General features: G+C 44.8%; 1 protein-coding gene across 4 annotated transcripts in view; it reads right to left on the bottom strand.

Moving 5' to 3' along the window:
- Nucleotides 1-22,744, bottom strand: part of LOC126920338 (TSC22 domain family protein 1) — a 202,587-nt gene that overhangs the window by 13,249 nt on the left and 166,594 nt on the right. For all 4 annotated transcript variants that reach the window (XM_050730571.1, XM_050730581.1, XM_050730562.1 and 1 more), the window contains one exon: nt 19,533-19,818. In XM_050730571.1, coding sequence (XP_050586528.1) covers nt 19,533-19,758 — 226 coding nt within the window. In that variant the 5' untranslated portion in view covers nt 19,759-19,818. The remainder of the gene's footprint in view (nt 1-19,532; nt 19,819-22,744) is intronic.

Raw genomic sequence — 22,744 nt, 5'->3', positions numbered from 1 at the left:
GCTTCTTTAAACCTATCTTCCTTTCGTTTATTTCTTTTCTTATCAACGAAATCACAACCCGTGGAAAGTTGCCCGTAATCTTCTTGCCATTAATGGCGAGCCAAGTGTTTAACCAGTGCGAGAAGTTTCGCGTGCCCACGTCACGGTATCTGGTAAACCCGATCGAACAAGCAGTCGAAGAACGTTTTCATAGCCCTTTTGGAGCGGCAAATTCCCTGGGGAGGACGGTTCCAAATAAATTAGCCGATGGTGGCTCGCGTGTTACGTTCGCGGCTGCGCGAGAAGATCCATAATTGGTTGGCGGTCGCGCTTGCCGCGTCCGATTTCCGCTCAGCGGGACATCGGCAGGGCTTTATTACGCGAGTTTCGCTGTTATTTCTGCAGCACACCTACTAACGTGTAAGTCTTGCTCGCTTTCCAGCCCGCGCTACTGGAAGCTCGATCCTCCCGAGTAACGAGACGCGAAATTATCGCTCGACGTGGACGTAATCTAGGAACTGCAACCGCGTTTAAAGTACACTGAAAGCGGCGCAGATCAAGCAGGTCGTAATCGAGTATGCGTGTCGCGATGAAATAGCTTACCAGTTCTGTAGATGTATAGAACGTTCCTTTTCGCGACTCGTTTCGAACAGTTTTCCACGAACCACTTCTGAGTCAAAGAAGTCACGGCCATTTAACCAGTTTTCAGAGCGCAATTCTCACAGCTCGCGCAGTTGGGACTGTCTGTTTTAACCGGTCGTCGAATAAGAAGCTACGATGCGACGATTATTCTGTTCGACGCGCTCATTAGCAGTCAACTTGAGCCGATTCTTCGAGATATCTTAATCCTTTAATGAAACGTTCCTGCTTGATTCCCAATTTAGAAGCTTTAATCGGGAGCATTTTCCACGGAACGAGTCGCCGCAGCCAGCTTTATTGCTCGCGCGATCGTAAATAGGCGAAAAGATATAATTTAGTTAAGAAGAGACCCGAGGGATTGGTGACGACGGGGAGAAAAGGAGAAGAAGCGAAATTTACTTTGACTCGTCTCCTTTTACATGACGAGCAGAATCCTTATTTGCGATAATCGGCGACGTTATCCGACTGGTTATTAAAAACGATCGAGTTTTATTTATTTACATACAGGATGTGTTCCAGGACGTCTTCATTTCTTGTGGTAATATTCTATACGTATATGGTCGATTAGTAAGCCAGAACGATTTAAATAGCAAATTTTTTACGCGCGGTAGCTGTATGGTAAGAAAAATCAACTATCTCGTCTGGTCTTTGGATCTTTTAGCGTACAGCAAATTGCGTTGGCTATTTAGCCTTGAGAAACTTTTTACGAATCTTGACTCAAAGGTTCAAGAGTCGTAACTCTCGCGTTATCGAATATGTTGTTAATACATTTACATCAAATAGAATGTGCCAACTTTGTAGAAAATGTTGCAACTTTAAAGAAAATAAAAGATATAATTGGATCGAGCTCTTACGTACGTCTCGTTGCATGAAACGCGTATTGAAAGCCTAAGTAGCAAAACGATATCGCTGCTGAAAGCCTGTTATTGTACCCTGTTTATTGTATTTGTCGCGTCGTGCAGAAACGCACGCGTGTTTGAACTCATCGGTGTACCGATTGTTCGCGACAGAGAGAACACGAAAGGGTTCGTTCGAGAGGAAAAGAGGGGCGTTTGTAATCCGCTGCTGATGTTCGACCCTGAGAAATCACCGCTAGAGATCCACTCGTTCGTGACTGTCGACTGACTGAGCAACGTTTAGAATCATGCTTCATTCACGTCGCTGTTTGGGAACTGTTCGCTAACAGTTTCGACCCTTTGTCCGAGTCTCGACCTCGTTTCCTTCGACGTACTCCCGAAGGATGACTTGGAGACGAGTTTGATGAATTGCGCGCATTCTGCTCGCCCGAATAGCGATCAATCATAGAAGTCACCGCGACGCGTTGAATCTATTAACTCGAGACACGCTCGAGTTTTTGATTATTCGGAACGTTTAACTTAACTGATAAAGAATCTCCGGCGGGCGACATTTTTAATATAAATTAATTTCGGCTACGTGACCGTCTGTTCACAAGATAACGGTGTGAAATCAGACAGGGGGATGCCAGAGAAAGAACGTCGAACCGTACAAAAAAAAGAATCGGAGGTTAACACGCGAGCGTGTAAGTTTGAATTAACAGGTCGCATGGAAGCGCATCGAGAGACGAAAAACGAACGAGTCAGCCAGTATGAAAGACGAAGAGAAGACGAGGGCAGCCCGTCTATCAGTGTCACGTTTTTGACATGAACATAACCACGTGCACGCTACGGCTGATAACGGCTTACAACGGAGTTATCAATCATCTACAACGGAGCTTGGTCACCTAGGATGATTCGGGTTAACTTCGGGCGTGCAAACAGTGTCGCTATGCGTCCGGTTACAATGTTGTTTCGTACGATGAGATAAAATAAATCGAAGGAAAGAAAAAACGAGGGAAACAAGGGAAAAAAATCATTTTCGATTTGGGAACGTCCCTCATCTCGGATTCCCTGTCAAAAACGAATCAAGCGTACAAAAAGGGACACGTTTTCTGTCGGTGTTCGACCCTTTGTACGCCTGTCGATTTCGCGTCAACCGTACGAACCCATTCGACCATCGAACTTTTGGGTTCCAGCGACCACCTGATCTTGTATATTGTTACCTATTCATCGCCACAACTACGACGAATCATCGTCCTTCTCGTTGCATATTCGAAAGAGAGTTTGGTCCACTAAAATAGTTTAAAATAGTTTTCTGAAGAAGTTTGATGAGAATATTCTCATTACGAATAATCATAATTTTACGACCATCTCAATTTTAAAAATCGATTTACAGGCGAGAGCATGTTCTTCTTTTTAACTATTATCTTTGACTATTATCGGTATCTCCTTACTGAATCGATTTAAAAATTTTACGATCAAAGTAAAGCCTCAAAATGGCAGACTCATTTCCCCAGTTGTAATAAACAGCAACATCTGCCGTGATATTTGTCTCGCCGCTCGATCGTCCGATCGTATTTATTTTAACGCGAGATCGTCCCATCGTTCGATCTTCGGCTGCGCCGGCAATTGGCCATTAACTACGGCAAACATTGAAACGACGCAGGATCTCTACCTCGATATTCCAGGATCGTTTAATCTCGTTAGAGGAGTTACCATTCATCGACCGAATGGAGGTTTAAACCTCGTTCATGCACGATATTCCATCGATCGATCCTCCTTTAATTGCTATACTTTCCTCTACACTTTACTCTTCGTTCACCTGTTTTCATTATCTTCATTTATTTTTATATTGTCAGTAAAATACTTTTTGAAATCAAACAACTTTTTTATTCCCTTTATAAATTGGACAATTTTTTAAACACGCTTAAACATATGGTATCCTACGCACTGCTGCTAAACATGCCGGTCCGTTGCGTATTGCGACGTTAACTTCCACCAAGTTGCAATTTATACTCTACACACAAGACAGGGGACTAAAAAAAAAGTACTTCGGAAACCGTAAAAATGGCACTATATTCGCAACAATGCGCCGTCTTTTGCATGCAGAACGTTACCGCGGCCACGCGCAGGAGGATCGTATTTATTCAAACGAGCCGATAACAAAACTACCGGATGGACTCGTTCCGCTTGGCCATATTTTCACGATAACCTACTGGAACGAGTTTAGCGTAGACTCGACGAGTTTCTCTGGTTAATAAATTCGATATTCTTCCTATATTATATCTCGACCGAACATTCTGGTCAGTCGTTTCATACGTTTCCACGTTTAAATTTCGCTGATAGTTCATTTCGTATATCTTCGAATACCTTCTTCCGCCTACGCATTCTCCGAGAGTAATTCGATCAACAATGTAACGTGTACGAGTTGCTCGAAGAGTTTTTGAAATGCACATACTCTGCTAATATGTGAAAGATGCGAGGAATGCAGATGGACAACTGGTATGATTTACGCTTGTCGTTGGTAACCTGAAAAATTCCCACTTCACGAGGACATTTTTCTCGTGTGCTCGGCCTCCAGGTCGAATTACGAGGTTCGACAGGTAGTCGGGTTTCGGCCCGTCATTTATCGGGCCCGCGTATAAATGAGTTTTTTCTCGCTTCTCTCTTTCTTGGCCCTCTCTCGGCTGTGCACGGCGTTTCGTGGTCCGGGCAGAATCTAATTTTTGATTTGTAAGCATCCGTGGGGGGTCGACATGCACGAGGACGTGAACGCCGCCGGTACACGCATTCTCCGGTTCGATTTTACACGTGTTGCCTGCCACTGGCGACACTCGAGCCCGACACGCAACGAGTTCGCGCTTATGCGCTGCACGATTTATGCGAATATCGTCCGTTTCGCGGGACGAGTCTGAGAACAGGTGTGAAAAAGCTGAAAGAACGAGTCGTGATACACGACCACCACCGAGAACCGAGTCCATCACGTTATTGATAGTCCCGCTATCTCTTCGCTTAACTTGCAGTTACCGCAATAAATTACTTAAGAGATAAGAGACAAAGATTACAAGATCTTTTGATTTTAATATCACGTTAGGACTAAACTGAAGTATTTTAGATATATTGTATTCGTTAAAAGTAAAAACTAAATTCTGTATTTCTTTCGAGTACACTCATTCGTCTTCGTATCACTCTCATCTAAATGCATTTTTTGTATCTATAATAGAAATCTTGCATCAGTGAGTAACATCTCGTCAGATAAGATGGCTTTTCGACCTTTCTTTCTTGACACGGCTCGCCGTCAAACGCGTCATTACCGTTTCGCAACTTATTCGCTTTGAGATTTTAATTGAAAATTTTCACGAGACGCGAAAAAATTCAATCATCCTTCGTCTCATCGCCGCCGCTTAACGAACCTTCCATACGAGCGTTCCACAGTTTGTACAGTCATTATGTAAATCAGTAATTGCGGCGTTGTCTGTAAACACCTGAAGATTACACGAGACCGTTGTGATTCGGTCGCAACACCTTGCGCCTTTACTTTCTGCTTGTAACGCACCATCATCCGACAAAGCGTTAAATAGAAAACTGGCGAAAGGTGTTTCGAAATCTATTACGCAAACCTATTAATTTCGAGTCGAATCACGCTTGCCCCCGCTTCGTACGCACGTGAGAGATCAGATTCGAACTTTAGCCAAGTATCGTCGAAACATTAATCATCGGTGTCGTCTCGATACGTATCGACTCTTTGACAGCCTATATCCAGGGTGCTTTTTATGGATTATCCAATATGTGCTTTCAAGGTTGGTTCATCGAGTTTCTCTCTTCATTTTTTCATTTTACAGATCGTGGTAGTATATTACAGAGTCCTTCTCATCGGCTTACGTTTATTATTAATAAACGACCTACCAGAGTGCTTTCTTCGTTCATAAGGAGGAAAGAGCGAGCCGTGGACAGCTGCCACGCTAATTTCGAATACGAATATTTTCTTCGATCCATTCATGCAGAATTACTACGAGATTTAAGACGCCTAATTATAGCAACTTGTCATTATCTCTCTTCGAGAACATCCTTCGTTTCACGGACGTCTTTCGCGCGGAAAAAATCAAACACTTGGTCCGTGCGAACAAGATGATGCCCTCGGTCCGCGCCATGGTAATTAGAAATTTACCGTAACTTTTTTCTTGGTTGACACGCGTCAAGGTTTTTCCCCCCGCTAGAAACCCATGTCGTCAGACTTTTTGCGAATGATTATTGTACGAGACCGTCGAGTTTCTTAATTCCCTCTTCTTTTCATATTACTTTTGTCCTTTTTCTAAAAACGGCACTCCTTGCAACAGTAATAATTACACATCATCGAGTGTAGATGTAATAGTTTTATGAAAGAAATTCTATAGGTCGTAGTTGTCTAAATACTAACAACTGATCATAGTAATTACCGCGAAGAATGTAAAATTCGTGGAACAAGCATTGTTTGTAAAATGTATCAAAAATAAAATAACCATTTTAGGGCGTTCCTCGTGCCATTAACGAGAACTCAATCAGCGTGGCCAATCTTCAATGAAATCGCTTCCTTGAACCCTGCGGTCGATAGTATTTACCTTTATTACCTTTATAAATTTGTAACTGTAACTTGTAATCTGTAATAAGGTCGGAAGTAAACCGAGAACGAATCGATTGATCCGATCATGGAATTTATCGATAACAATTTCATTTCATAACTATTCAATACTCATAACAATTTCGCTAAAACGATGACGGCGATCGTATTCCTCGTGCTGTACGTTCATTCAATCGGATTACCATTTTGTTTCGTCAATTTTCTCGTAGCGAGGTCGAACCTCGCGGTTGCCGATGATTGCACGCTATTCACTCGCTTCCGCTTTAATACGGGCTCCCTCCTCTTCTCCGTTTACCTGAGACTCGGAGAGGATTTGCTTTCGTCTTCCATATTTCACACGACGTTTAATTACGAGCGTTTATCATGTTGTCAGCGGGCCGTGGCAAGAAAAAAAAAGGACTCCCATTCATTGCCGTGGCGCATTGTCGCTGATTACGCGGCTGGACGATGTCGCGCGAGTAGACCCTCTAGTAGTCGGGTATTCAGTTAGTGACAAAATAATTAAGCACCGAACGCCGCTCAAAGGCCAGCCTGCTTCCACGAGCCGCGATCGTTGAATTACGACTCCGTCGGCTAATTACCGAGAGGAGTTACGCAACTGTTGCTTGTCCGCGTATTCGCGTACGCTGCTCATTAATCATCATTAAGGAACGATTCGTGTGTCCTGATAACGTTCCGCGAGAAGGCTCGATCTCTCTCTCCTCCGAGTCGCGCGATGAGATTTCGCGACGTAAAAGGAGAACGTTCGTGAAGACCTCGTCTCTCCGGTGAGAATATCCCTCTCGCGCATACTATTCAGTCAGGTGATGTAAACGCACGATGGATATTTTGAAAACTTCTTGAAGACGTATAAATAGCGTAAGATTAGTTTGTCATGGACAGAAATAGAAAGTAAGAGGAAACGAAGTACTTTTTTCCATGCATTGCTGGTGTTAAAATTGTCCTTCGGACTCTTCAACTCCATCCCCTCGTTAAAAATCACCGCTTCATCGTGATTCCCTTAATCGCGTTTCATCTTACAAACAACGATCATGAAGCGACAATTACCCTCAGCGTGCCTCTCGATCCGCGATTTTCTAGACGCCCTGGGCGCCTCCGGTTCGCTTAATCACCCTCAAAGGACCCAGCAAGAGCGATACGAGCGACAAGTCTACCGGATGAAAAAGAGATACACGAAGAACATAAAGAAAAGGAACAACGAGAGCCAGCGAGAAAACGAGCAAGTAGAACACGGAGAAGTGGTCCACGAGAGAAGCACAGGCGGACGACGGAGAAGAGGGAAGTCGGCAAAGGTCTGAGCTTCCCTCGAATCAGCAAATTATACCGACCGATATGCCGCTGCTTCCCGGTACCTATCCACCGGCGTACCATCAATAAATATGTCATTAACAACAATAATTTATCCGAGGAGTCAGGCGCCGCTGATCGCTCCGGGGCCTTGGCTTCCTCTGGTTTCGTCGTTTTGCAGTCGCGCGCACGTTTAAACGCTCGTGTGCGCCACAGGTCTGGTTGCTCGCTTGGTGATAATTGAGCCGTCGCGTCGCCCGCCACCGCGGCAATTTTAATCGGCTTCGGTTTTTGACTCCGCGGGCGAAATCAACGATCATCATCCCTACTGCTGCTGTTGGCCTCCTTTCACCCCGACACACCGCTCTTATCTCTATTCGGTCTGTTCGAGTCTGTACTTCCCTTAGCCTCAGGTATATACCGTTCGCGATCTTCTTCTCGCGATGCTCTCCGCCTTCGATTCTACTCTCGTTTCTCTATTCCTTTTCTATTGTCTCCTACTCTTTTCTACTCCCTATTTCTTTTGTCTTTTCTCTGTTCGTTCGCTCTGGTTGTACCCGTGCTATTTGTTACTTTTCCGCGCCATTCGGTTTGCTCGTTTTTACTGTTAATCGCGTGCTTTGTAAGTGTCCGGGCCAGCGAGCTTGCATACTCCTCGTCTGCCGACCGGAGAAAGGGAGAGGCCGACAATTACGCGCTCTTAAGTATATTTCATCGGTTGTTTTTCGGTTCGTAACACGGTCTCTTTTCAGTACGGTCTATGAACCGATCGGAATTCCGGGTCTTTTTGCTTCACGGCCGCGCCGCGGTTTCAGAAAACGTTACCTCTGCTCGAGCGAACCAATCGATTTTCTCGAGTCCTTTCAGCCTGATCGATCTTTTTTGAAAAGGTAACGATCCCTGTCTTGAGATGGCGTGAGCACGGTCGACGATCTTCAGCGTATATCTCGTTACTTTCGTTTCGTCTCATGGTAAAATCGACTCTTTGTGGTGTTTTTTTTGCCAGTGATATCGATGATCACTGGTCTTGGTTAACAGCGTGCACTTTCGAGGAAAGTAGCCAGGATACGCCGTTAACGAGGATGCTTGGTCGTCGTTACAACATTGTAGAGAGCGTTGCCTTAAAAGGTGACACTAAAATTCGCGCGATTATTCAAGAAATTAGTCGGTTGGTCGGCCGTAAATAAAAGGCGCGCGATCGAGGATTTTAAGAGCGTCGTTCGATAGGCCATCTCGACTACCTGATGGCTCAATATACTCGCGGCTTCGTCCAATTCATTATATATTCACGACTTTATCCTCATCCGACTCGCTACCATCTGAAAATAGTCGCGCGGAATAAATCAGGGAAACCGCAAGTATGCCTAAGCAATTAAGCGGACCGCAGAGGATTTTAATGTCTTAATAGCGACGGGGTTACTGTTTTTTCCTCGAACGGCCGATTCATAAAACTGTACCTGTTTCAAGAATTCTTTGGTTGGAATTATTAATCGATGACGTGTATTTCCTTTTAGCGTTAAAAGGTTTAAATTTCGAGAAACGAGAATTCGTTTCGGCTTCGTTTCCATCCTCCTTTCTTTTTCCTTTCCTGGTGGTATCAATTAAACGAATAATGAACGGAGTGCAATTACGTCAGACTATTCGAAGATCCGTAGAAGTTAATTGGTTTTGACGACCGGCTATTTTGCTTTCGCACTGCCAGTATAAAATTTAATTCATTCTTTATTTACGATCAAATTTTTCTAGATAGACACGGACGATTAAAGAGGAACGAGATATACGACGATGGTTTCGAGGGTGAACGTAGCTCGACAGCAAATCACCTTTACTCTCCCCTTTACGAGCTTTCGAGAGCCGTGGGCCAGCACAAGAATGTCCAGAGGGTCATCAGGGACTTCTCCTTTGCACCCTGCATCGCGCATCCGGCTATTCGGTTGTCAAAAGATATTTAAGCCCTGTGCTCAGTTCCTAAATGCTCGTGTAAACAGATCGTGTATCGAAAATGACTGACGAATGTTCTTTAGAATTTACGACGTTAGTTTCTCGACGATTGACGAAATTGTAGGCCCGTCGGTTTATTTTCCGTTGTGTCTCGACAACATCATTTTTAATCTATCTTTCGTTTCGTCCATCTATTGCTCGTTTTACGATATCTATAAAATAACCTTTTTGGTCAAACGGTATTCTGTCTCGACGTTTTTAATACTTACTAATAATATCGTTACGAAGCTCTAAATGAGAATGTATTATCAGCTTTTTTATCTACATCTTTAGATTCAATTTGTTTATATTCCTGGTTTGCTTAATTATATTCGATTTACTCTTTTACCCTAACAATATCATTGATAATATATAGCGAACGTATAAAAAGGACTGCTGGAATTATTTCCCAGAAAAAACGAAAATTAATTACCAACTTAGTCGAAGTTAATCACCAAAATGAGAATATTTGGCTCCAGGCATGGCCATTAACCTTCGTGTTTATAGCGTCGTTACCACGGTTTTCGATAATATTTTCAACAATGCAGGCGAACTGGCAGGTATTTCGATGAAATTAGAAGTCAAAGATCCTCACGCTATCTGGACTTCGACGCTATCGAGGCAGGCACACTTCCCCGAGACACGTCGTAATTTACGCATGAAACTTTCACCGTTAATCGTTTCGACTCCCTTTTCTAAAACGATCTGCGGCACCGAGCCACGTTAACGACGCGTAAATCATCTCGTTACTTCGATTGCTACCCAGAGAACGACTAAACGATGTATTTTCAGCCAGACACGAGATCTTTCTATATAATTTAGTTAACGACTATAACGAGTTAATCGACGCCATGGTACAGGCGTCATGACAGATGACTCGATGAAGAACGAGACCAACGTTTGGTAACGATCCAATCATTGTTTTGTTAGTTACACGATCACGAGGTTATTCCTGAATTCCTTTGGATATTTTTAAGGGAAAGGAAACCGGATTCTTCATTTATCCGGCGTCTGTCGTATCACTGAGATATGAGGTACATTCAAAGGCTCTTTTTCCTTGATCCTGACCATTTGTTTTACCGTAATCTGCCTGGTTGTTCTTCAATTTTATACCGTCACCTTATTAGGCTAATAGGTTTCCAGGCGTCGCTGGAAAGACTATAACTTCTTGCTCGTAAGATTTATCGTACCGTTGGGGATTTACGAAAGTAAGATAGGAAATCAAAAATTCCACGATCGTGCTTTGTCCTCGAGGCACAGGAACTAAGTAACTGGATGTTCCATTACGTCATATTAATCTACAATCAACGTATGTATTAATGGCGCGGCAATCGTGTCATTACTGTATCGTAACGCGGTCATTATCCGTCCGGAGAAGCGACGATGGAATTATACTGCTTTCATGCCCGACTCAATTGCCATCTCGGAACTATAATCGAGATAAAGCCGTACAACGCCGGATCGTAGATCGCGATTGAAAATATGTTGTAAGGTGTACGCGATGGTTGCGTTCAAGACAGGACCAGAGACCAGGGGAGGGAATAAAGGAACAGCCGAGAACAGATCCATCACCAGGTGAATGATCGCTCTTCCGATTTATCCGTCATCCCATCTAAAGTTCACCAGGTCCGTCGCTGCTTCCATACGCGCCGCTCCTGTCTATCTGTCCGTAAAGGTGTGGCCAGAAAGACAGCCGAATTGACAGTCAACGCTGGGTGGGTCAGAATCGAGATGGACCGTATCGTTCTGTCTGTTCTTGTTATTCTGCATTTAGAAGAATTACTGTGATTTACAGCGGTATAATTTTGAGCTTAAATCGTTCGACTTTGGTCTACAGATCCCAAGTAAATTTCTCGATGATTGAAAATTTCAATTACCGGGAAAACGATTCTGCTCGTTCAAGTTAATAAATTACCTATGTCATTGTAAAACGTCGGGGTTGCATTTGCAGAAAAATGTCCGTTCATTCTGCGATAGGATTTACGTAGGATCATTAAAGTTACTTTTCAAGCAGTCATCAGAATAACGAGAAGATTAAAGAGACTCAGTGTCGTCGGAAGAAACGAGTAGAGAACGTAAAATCGCGAAGTGGCGCGTTTATCGTCCGATCTTTCCGATTCAACGCGATGTCAATCGTATCTCGGTTGTCACCTTCGCACGATGGGTTATCGACCACGGCACTACAGATTGCACGGTTCGATTAGGTGCGTAAAATCAGCTCTCGGAGTACGCATCAATCTTGATATACCGCTCGCTATACCAGTCTCTCCAATCAAGGATACTATTTACAAATAAAAATACGAGGCGGTTACACGTCGAGTCGAGCATAATGTTTTCAACAACATCAATTGCTTAGTGTCTGAATCGTAGACTCACTCTAACGTCCGATTTCAACGGGTCGAAGCGAGTCGAAAATTCTCAAGGAAGCAGCTTTCGCTCGATGCACCCTTCAACGTTTCCTGAGAAATAATCCTGAGGCTACGCGAGGCAACGTCCAGTTAACGGAATCATTCATACTCTACGTCAACCGTACGCGAACCGACGAGGGAACCAGCACTTGGCACACGTCAATGTCAGGTTCTCGTACTTGCGTCGTGTAAAAGTGTAAGAATAGAATCGAGTGGATAGGTTCTCCTCGTCCTTCCTCGACTTGACGTAGACAGAGGTACACTTCTTCCCGTTTGAGAACGCTTGAGCGTAATCGGTAATGGTCGCAGGGAAAGAAACCAGAAGGAAAACAAAGCGGGCATTATCGTTCTTTGGGAACACGGCCGCTTGTAGTCACTTCAACGACTCGTACGGTAATTATGACTTGATGGCTCTATTGCTGCGGTGTCTATGTCGTTTGAAGCTGTTTTTTTTTTTTTTTTCTGAACGCCAGCCATGTTTCAGTCTTTGAGTCGCTCGACTGATCTTGAAAACGCCAGAGCTTTAGATCGGTTGAGGGAGTAAAAAGAATTCGTTTTGTTTCGCTTGTGAATACACTGTGGTGATTCTTCTTGGAAAAAAGTTGTATAAGTCGTAAAACCAATCGAGTCAGATCGATCTCACATGTAATATCGAAAATTGCAGCCATTTAGAGTATTCGATAGGAAGAAAACGATTTTATCAAGAATCGAATCGAAGCTCGATCAACTCGAATAGATCAATTTACCACCTTGCTATTCCATCATTCTGGAATAGAAAGTAAGTAGAAAATTCACGTGTTAATAAAGATAACGAATAGACAGCCTTCGATAGATTGTGATAATCAACAGCGTTGTGGGCCGTTAGGTACAAACGAAAAAGTAATATGTAGAGAAAGAAATTACTACCATTCGGAGGAACCGAGTTGAGTTGGCAAGCCATGGTTTGTTGATTTGCCACGGACGCGGTGGTATTTCTATCGGTTCTAATGTAGCGATATACACCGGCTGTTAACAACTCTTTCTTCTCCTTGTGAGCGCGCCCGTCGCGTGAAACAAGATAAGCGAAAAAACGAGGGATAAATAACGGACGCTACTTCTCAGCTATCCTTCCAACGACAAGAATTCCTAAACGAACAACGTATCTGTGTACAGACACGCGTGTGCGTGGCTGTGCGCGTGTCACCATGGTGAAAAAAAAGGTTGCGAGAGGAAGAAGGAGAGAGCGTAGAACGCGGATGTTTCCGGAACACGGTGGATGGGCCGTGTTTCCAAGATAAGACGCCTAAGTTCGGCATAGTTCGGTAAGTGGCGAAGATAAGAGGCATCAAGACGACTGTGTTCAGCCGTTGGAAAACACGCGATAGCCTGTCTCCAGGTAATCGACGCGGCTTGTAATCTTAATTACCTGAATACCGCAGGCAGAATCGCGTAGCTCGGTGTATCAATATGACCGTTCTTTACGCTACGAGCAGAAAGAAATCTTGTTAAGTGCGATCCTCGTGAGAACTTTTAAGTGTGCACCGCGTTCTGTTATCGGTGCAGGGAATGGGCCGAGTCAGTGACAACCAACGATACACCTGCGATTAGGAGGAAAGCGTAGAAATAATGTTGTCTTCGAGGAACGATCATTCGACGGATGAAATTAAGCCGAAGGGCAACGACTTTATGGCTCGTTATTGGTTGAGCGCTATTTATTGCTCGCGTAAATTTTAATGGAATTCGAGAATGATTACCGAATGTGTCTTGTTTCTACGAAACTTGAAAGTCCAGTAAAATTTACATACGAGATTCGAACCGCTTTGCAACTATCATTCTGATAGTTGTAAGCTAACAGAAAACTCGTTAAGCGCGACCCACGTGAGAACGTCGCATAGCAAACGCAGTGCGCTATTATCGTGAATGAGACGATAGCACCTGCGACCAGCTTCGAAGGTATTTATAAGGACGACAAGTGTCTGGCAAGACGACTGGATGTCTTAGAATAATCTGTAACTCATTACGTGTGATAAAGGTAATTCCACTCAGTTTCAAGGTTACAAAATTCATGTAAGTTTTCACGAAGCACGTAGTTCTCAATATGAACGAGATCATTAGTCGCGACTCGTTGCTCGGTCCTTGTTGATTGTATCGATTGTCATTGTTAAGGAGTTACGAGCATCTTTACGACAAACGCAACTGTCTTCCTGTGTTTAATGAACGGCACGCTACTCGAATACGGCAATTATGGTGTTACAGCTATTGTATACTTTAATTTATAGCAACACCTCTTCGGTTATGATTTACACGCTTCGTTCCAAAGTAAATTTCGCGTAGTATATCGTTCCGCGACAATCGCCGACTCGATCAATCGAGGATGAGTCGATAACTAATTCCATTTCAATCGTCCTCGAAGCATAATGCCCGAGAAATTGGTCTTTCGTGGCGATAATGCACGTGCTACACGTGCGCCTTTCGTATATAACCCTAAATTCATCGCTGCACCAACAACTTCTCCGCGGATTAATGATTCGCTCGAACGTATCCGAGTGCCGTTTGTTTGCATATCATTAACGCACGACGCGGTTAATTAATCGTTCGACGATCAGCGCTGTTACGCCTGTTATCCGCTTTCAATTTGCCATGCAAATACAATTTCGTAACTTCTTTTTTCCTTTGCGCCATCTGCTCGAGGCGGCCGCTTAGCATTTTTCATCAGGATCATGGAACGACGAGTTCGCATTGCCGCGTGAATCATGCCATCGCACCATGTAGCTTCATTTGAGTTATTGGCTGTTCTTGTGAGAAGCTCATTTGTCGAGACCTATCAAGATTATGGACATGAATGCTGTTAACTAATGGCTTTCATAAAAGGCAATTAAAAATTCTCCGAACTATCAAGAATGTTTACAAAAATGTAACCTCGGAAATTTGAATATCTGATGGTAGGATTTTTCGTGAGCTTCGAACGCGTAGGTTTGCCGCGATAACTGAAAATGATTTAGAAACGTATTTCTTTGACGTATTGCTACGGTACATATACGTATAGCATCTGAAACTAATAGAAAATCCCTGCGTGTGAATTTTTCGTCTCACGCTTGTTGAAGATCCTATCCTCAATTCTTTAAGGTCCTAAGTCGAGTTGGAACATCAACCAGTACACAAACTTCGTTCATTTCCATCGTACGCTATCAAAGAATCGGCAAGACTCACCCACTCCAAAATCCAAAAGCATCCTGTATCCGTTTCGTTTTATTTAAAACGTCAAATTGGTTTATTTCTGCCATACATTGGAGTCGAGCGGAGAACAATTCCTCGGCAGGACGCGCGGATTAACTGTAAGCGGCCGATAAATGCGAGCACGCGTAACGAATCGGGGTGCACGCAATCAAAGGGGAGCACACAAGTGTACGGTAGCCCTGCAGCGCGCAAGAAACCGCTGCCAATAAATCTACGTGGGCGAGATTGCCTCTAAGATTAAAAGTACGCGGCTCGGGAGAGAGCATATAAAAGTGCCGGGCACCAGGAGGAGTCGTCGAAAAATTTTCGGTCGCACGAAAGGGACCTGGTTCGCTCTCGTTTGCATCCTTCTGGAGCTCGCACTTTACGGGCGCGAACCAGCCTGTTTCTCCTTTTTTCTGCGAACCGAAACATGCGACATCGTGGCTACGGGGAGAAAACGACACCGATGACCAATGGATTCCTCGATTAGATGCCCGGCTCAATTAAACGGGGTACTCCCAGCTCCTCTTTCCGAACGATTTATCGTTGCCGACCCTTTACGTAAAAGTGAACTCGTTGCACAGGGATTACCTTATACTTGTGGTCGTTGAAGATAAAGGAATTTTTCTATGCAAAGAAAAAGTCTCTGATATTCTACTTTTTTGGGAGAAACAGATCGTAGCACGAAAAAGTTTGACAATTACGACATATCAACGCGAAACTCTTTAATCTTTTAAGAAACGGATCATGGATGATAACTAATGAGACTGCGACTTTTTATTGCAAAAGTCTTCAAACTTTCCGGGAAGAAACCAAGTGAATTTCACGAAAACACACCCAGGTTTCTGTACCCCAACTTCGAGGCACCAAAATCTCGAGGCGTTATCCTGGTTACCAAAGGTGTGACGATGCACCGGTCGCAGAGGAGAAAGAAACACAACGAACAACGCTACGACAAGAACGCTCCCGGTCAGAGCAGAGGGGCTGTTACTGGACCGTGCAAAGAGAAAAAGAGGCCTCGTTATGTAGCCTGGGTCCAGTATATAAGTACGCAACGAGAGATAACATCGGCCCAATACGAATATACGTAGCCGGGGGCGCGTAACGCGAATTAAAAGGATGACTCAGGCGAGGACGAGCATGCTTTTGCGAAACGCAAGGATATCCTAACAAGCAGCCGATTAAACCAGACCACGGACGATAAATGACATTCGCCGCGAGAGGGATGAAGTTGTCTCACGGTTTTACACGCTCGAAGGAGGCTGTTCGATGTGTGCTATTACAATCAGCGTGCGGCTTCGCGTTCTAATTGACGGTCTGCGATCATTTCGTGCGGCATCGCGTGATTAGCTCACAATCAAGCGAGCCACGATCCATTGCGTTTAAAACGGAGCTTCACGCGGCGATTTCGACTTCCCATTCGAGATGCTGCCACGACGCTTCAACCGTCGCGTTAGCGTGTTTCTTTGCGGTTGTCGGCACTCCGTTGGGTGCACCCTCATTTTACTCGAACGATCCACTGTCGATGGACGATCGGTTAAAATCGAGCGGCGATCGCTGATGGAAACGCGTCGCCTCCGGCTGATCCTTTTTCATCGACCGTTATACACTCGTATCTTGAGATGCGTCTCGATTGCTGCTGTCAACTTTCGACGTGGTAATTTACCCAGTCTTCGGGTAAGCACTATATTATACATATATCTCGCATCTAATTCTAAGAAATATGCGTTTCGTACTTCAGGGGTACAAAGAGAAATGCAACGTCTGGTTTAAAAATCGGTTCTCGAAAAACTCGAGTGGAGAAATATTCGCGATCAAACAGCACGTTCAGAAAGATGCTTAGCAACGTTGTCGTGCCAAGGAACGAGTGGTCCCGAAGTCACGAGGAATCGCGCGTCCACACGAGAGCCGGTCTCGAAAGAAACTCGAGAGCTCGAATTAAGTTCTCTCTGTCCCTTGCGTTTCGTTCGTCCGCCCGTTGCATCCCGTCTTCTCCTTCGCGCCGCTTCATGCTACGACGACCAGTTCGCGCACTCGCACCACCGACTCTCGAGTCGGAGGCGCGATCTCGTAATTATTACGTCGCGCAAGATGCGAAGTGACGCGATGATTACCCCATCGCGAGGCTGCCTTAAACATCCCCCCATCTCGAGGTCTCCTCTCTCTTTATCCTCTCCCATTCCCTCCTCCCTATTTATCTTAGCGTTTTTCGCGGGGTAATTGCATCGGTTTCGGACAAGACAACAGTGCCCGGCCGCGGATCGGCCGCAATCTCATCGGTCTACGAAACGCCTCGATCTTTAGTTGATTTATCTCTTTAATAACGGCATTAAAATCGACCGCACAGCTTATTACGAGTCATCCATCACTTGAATGGGTCGCGTTCGTCTTTCGGCTGTGGCGTGCGAGTTTCAATTTCCATGGTGTCGGAGCTTGCGTTTCGCTCGACCGTCCTCGCGCGACCTTTCGTTGGATTTACGAGCGCCCGAGCCGTTCGCCAGTGGTTCGTCAGGCGGTCGCTACGTCGACAGAAGGAGGAATAAATCTTCGCTTTAAAATGAAGCGGGCGACGAAACGCGGCGAGAAAACGAAGCCACCATTCTCCAAGCTAATTGTCGGCTGGCGTAAGCGGTGGAACGACATGCCGGGAGCACAGGCGCCCGAGCGAAACGGGGATGGGGCCGAACGGAGCGCGTCCTCGTTGCACGGTAGGATGCACCGGGCCGCCATTTTCGTGGCGGTACAACAGAGGCGTAATAACTGCTGGAATTCATGGTAATGGCGATAATGCGTGCCTGGAACGATGGGGCCCGCAGGGGCTGAAACAAGAAGGAGGGCGGTTGCGCCGAACAGGCCTCGAACAGAGGTGGGGCACCCTGCCACGATACGAACAGACTTACGTATGTATGTATGTACACTTTGGTTCGCGTACGTGCGAACCAAGGTCCTTCAGGGTAGAGCTGGCTTTCTGATTGGACGAATTCCTCCGACCGAATGTACAGCACGGCCTCCGTCCAAAGAACCTTTTCAATCGAAACCGTTTCTACATCGAGTGTTTAAGCACCGATCGATGCGGTTTTGTTTTTACGTTGTTCAGTTATATGCAATCTTGTCTTTTATTATCCAATTCCATGTAACCAACCTTGAATCCTTATAATCATCCTTGAAATCGCCCATATCGAATTTGACAGATTCAAATGTTCGCATCTCAGAACTTGGAAGTTTGGAATTACCTTTTTCTATTTTTTTATTATTTCGTTTCGTAGCCTTTTGATACGAACCTTTATGATTACCAACGTGTCAACTAAGTCGAAGAACGGGGAGAGAAAAATAGATCGTGAATACGATCACTGAAGGGAGAGTCACAGGAGTGGTCGTATCGGGCCTCCGATTGGTCGAAACGTCTCAGCCGGATGTGGAGGTCGGGCTAAAGCGAGGGCGAGCTCTTGAATTATCCGTCTTAATTTGTCCGTCACGAGAATTAGCGCGAGTCGAATGAGGGACATGTGGAGAGGGAGCGTGCGAGAGAGCGGTGGAGTGAAGTTTTACAGGCACGAACGCACGCCGGGCCTCCCATGGTGCACCCAACGGTCGACCTTTCACCCCGAGGACCCCATACGCTGGAAGACGTACACCTTGCGTGCTCGTTCCTTTTTTACGTTTTAACCAATTCCGTCCTATCGATTATGACATCGCGAACGCCTTCGAGGTATACGAGACGTTAATGTTCTACGTAGCGTTACACGTACAGCAAAAGACTACTTCTCTTTCTCCTTTTTCTCAAATGTACAAGTAGATCGATCGTTCGTTTCACTGATCCTATGGGAAACAAGCGGTAAATATCTTTTTATTTAATAGTTTGCTTTAGAGATATACACATCCTAACGTTCTATTACCTGACATTAAATCTTAATAGGTCGGCTCACCTCGTTTGCCCCTAATTTCCTGCGACTGTATCTTCTCGTAATGAAGTCGCTTCTACTTTTCTTATGTGAAAACGAGCAAGCGAGACCTCAGGATGGAACACCGTGCGTCATTTTCTCAGTCCGTGTGCATCGTTACATCTCGTAATAAACGCTCGCAAAAATTCATCAAGTCTGATTTTTTTCGAAAATCCTTTAATTACGCGAATGTCGAGAGTCGCAGTGGTCATTGGACTCAGAGGATACTTTAGGAGAGACCTTGTTTTTCGATGGAAACTTGGCTTGAAGCATCCTCTAGAAAAGCTGTTTACTCGGCAAATACGCCAAAAATACGGTGAAGTATGTACAGAAGGAATAACACGTAGCCCTTGATGTTACCACTATAATACTTTCCTAACCCTTTTCAAGAGAGGCCCGGTTGAAGAGCTGACAAGAGGAAGGCATTCCGAAAGGGACACTGAAAACATCATCTTCAAGAAACGTGTCGTCAAAGCAAAACATTCAGACAAAGGATCTTAATTGGAACCGAAGAAAAATCTATAAATTTGATCGAGTAAACGATTCGTCGCGTATTTGAACGATTACCCACGAATACCTGGAATATCAGTATCGTTGGAATGGAGCGCGTGAAGGGTGGAAATAAGATTGTGCCGGTGGCACTTACCGAGAGTGCCGTCGAGAGAAAAGGAATGCCTGTTGTTCCTCCACGCCCACGAACACAAATCACAAGTGGTAAGTCCGTCGGTGGTAACACCCTCCTCAGGTAAATAAGGTGGTCTAGGCGGCGGTGGTACGAAGCTCCCGATCACAGCCCAAAGAGAATCGACGTCGTTGCCGACGCCCGTGTAGTACAGCAGTTCCTCCTCGGCCACACCGGCAAACCAGTCCATGTCGTTTACGCTGGGATGAACCGTGTTGGTGCTTGGTGTGCTCGTACTGACGACCGTCACCTGCAACGTGAACATCCCCATTAAACAATGGATTTTGGTTGAAACGTTTAAAAAAGACTATTATTTCTTTACAGTGAAACGAATCCTTCGAGTATACATTGGATCCTCCTTTAAACGTTCAGGAAATTATCGAGTAAGGGATGGTGTAGATACCAAAGAACGACTTTCTTTTAACAGGTTGAAATGGACAAGAAGTTCCGGATAAATACGATTAATGGAAGCAGCGTGGAAACATTACGCTTCCCAATTGGAAGGATACCTACATCTGTCCAGGAAAGCAGCGAGAGATTACAGTGAACAGACTGATGATCCTCTTCCGCTCGTGTTTCGTGAATCACCGGCGCAAATAGTGACTAAAAAGTATACCGTTCGGCTGGTCGTTTCGTTTTCTGAACCGACCAGACGAAGAGAGAAAAAGAGAGAGAGAGAAAGAGCGGCACTTTGTGGGGAACGCTCGGTCGTCCTAACTCCTACGACAAACAGTTAAAACGGTGCGGGCGGTCGCAAACAAATCTTTCTCCCTTCGTCTCAACGCTTCCAAGTTCCAAGTTTTACGCGACGGATAAACCTCGGTAAACAGTGACAAAGCGTTCGTACGTTCATCGTCGACCGAATAACTGGGATTGATGAGTCGCGTCCTTGGGTGTGTTTCTTGTAATTGGGGCAGTGCACAAAGGAATGGTGACGATGCACCTTTAGAAATATTCTCATCGTTCCACGGTCTATCGACGGACTTTAATCACCGAGAGATCTAATGCATCTTCCTTTCATCGATTTCTTTGATGATAAGATTTGAATATGTTCCATTAGGCGTGTAAGCAGTTTGTAGTAACCTCTATGGTGTAACAATATGGCACGTGATTGCTGGGTATTCTTGAGCTGTTATTTTAAACATACCATATTTTTTTGTAGTTTTCTATATTTTTGTTATTATTGGAATTCCCTTGAATCATTGAAATTTACATTTTTTCCTGAAGGGAAAAGTCTTCCAAGTTGAATGTAAATATCGCAGAAACGCGTTGCTAACAGGGCAATTGCCGAGATGACAGATTATTCCTCGCCACATACATTTTTTATCTCAATTTTGGTATAACTTTCGCTAAAAGTACAAAATGGCTTATAACAAGTAATACCGTTCCTTCATGCTTCAATTTATGACCTCGTTGTACAACGGAGACTGCTATAACTATCAACATACCTTCGAATTCATAATGAAAACCGTAACATGATCGAAAAGTTGAAATGCCCTTACGAAGATCACGAATTACGCTATAATCATTGATAACTGGAAGCCACGAGGATTCTACTCGACAAAATGAGCAACTCGCGCATATTACGGGGAAATATCGTGCGGATGATTGTAACGCAAACTCCATTCGATTAATAGAATGAACGTTGTCGTGTTGGTATCTGCGACGAGACTAACCTCCCAGCGAGCACGCTTTAGGGAGGAGCGACTTCGAACGATTTTCTGGTATCGATGCTTACACAAGCCGCGATTATCCCGACGAACGACCATGTGCCACGAGACCGTGGCCGCCTCGAGCAACGAATTTCACACACGATTTCCCTCGACTCGAAGAAATACCACCTTCCACGCCGCGTTTCTTTCAACTACGAGAAATTGAAAGCAGCGTATTTATATTCGTCACAGCCCGAACCTGCCTTCCAGCCACGCGCAACATAATTGCTCGTGATTATTGAAAGAACGAGCCACGAAGGACTAGAATTAAGGACTAGAATCGTAACAGTAATTTTTATCGTCCTATCGTTCGTCCTAACTTCGTGCACCTTTAAACGTCGTTAAATTGATTCCAAGAATTCGGAAATTTCGTGTTCGACCATGTCGTGTCTTTGTATTTTTCGACAATTTGTCGATAGAGCTTGACGAGAAACATTGTTCATGCACGAACTCGAGGTGAGCCTTCGCGAGAATTACATTGTGCTCGTGTTTCAATTAAACGAATTGTATCATGTGGAAGATCGCGTCAATTTTTGTGCCTCCTTTCACGCGGTTTCTCCACAAAAAGAAGTAACGCACAAGGATCGAAACACCCTGGTGTCCCATGGGCCGGGGCGCTTTTGTGTCGGACGAAGGGGGTCCATGACCGTGATTATGGATGGGCCTTAGCGTCGATGAGGCCCCGCAGTCGCCGCACAATGGCATGCATTGATCGGCTTAATTACCGTGATATCGGCGTAATTAAAGCCCCGTTGTGTCAAGACCCTTCTCTCGAAGGCGTCGACAAAACCCGTGACTGGACTCCTGGCATCAGGATTTCATCTCCTTCTTCGTCGCACCTCCCTGTTTGCCTGCTTTTTTATTTTCTCTGTTCCGCTTGGTTCGAGAGACCGCTCTGTCACTTCCTCGCGCGCCTCGCCGATGCTTTGTTAATAAGCTATTATCCGCACACGGTGACGCGCCTTCGACGAATCGCCGCGTATTCCACGCTTCAGGCGTTTTCAATCACGCTACGTACGAAAAACGCGAACATCCAAGCGTACCTAAATAGACGTGCCAGTAAAATTCCAATGATTCTCATTCCAAAACCTTGATCATCCGTTACTGATCTCTGAGAACGGTAGATATTACGAAGATCGAAGTAAGCACAATCTGTTAAATTTAATTTTAACTTACACCGTGTATAATGGAGTACAGAACAATAGAATATCGTCGTATATCACTTTTCCAAGAGATCAATTCGCGTTGGTTTAAACGAGTTACAAAATTCATCGTATTTTTATAATTTCAAGAGCCTACGTCAAGGCTTGTATATTCGAAGAAATTCACACTGTTACGTAACGCCGTTCACGCAATTAATTCGAGTAGGAAGCTGAGCAAGAACGGTGTAAACGAGACAACTAACCAAATCGTGCAAGATCCAGCTGGAGTTTGACACGGATCGTGAGCAGCCTGAACTCCGGT

This window comes from Bombus affinis, chromosome 1 (assembly GCF_024516045.1).
Source record: "Bombus affinis isolate iyBomAffi1 chromosome 1, iyBomAffi1.2, whole genome shotgun sequence".
NCBI lineage: Eukaryota > Metazoa > Arthropoda > Insecta > Hymenoptera > Apidae > Bombus > Bombus affinis.
This window is presented reverse-complemented; position numbering and strand designations above follow the sequence as displayed.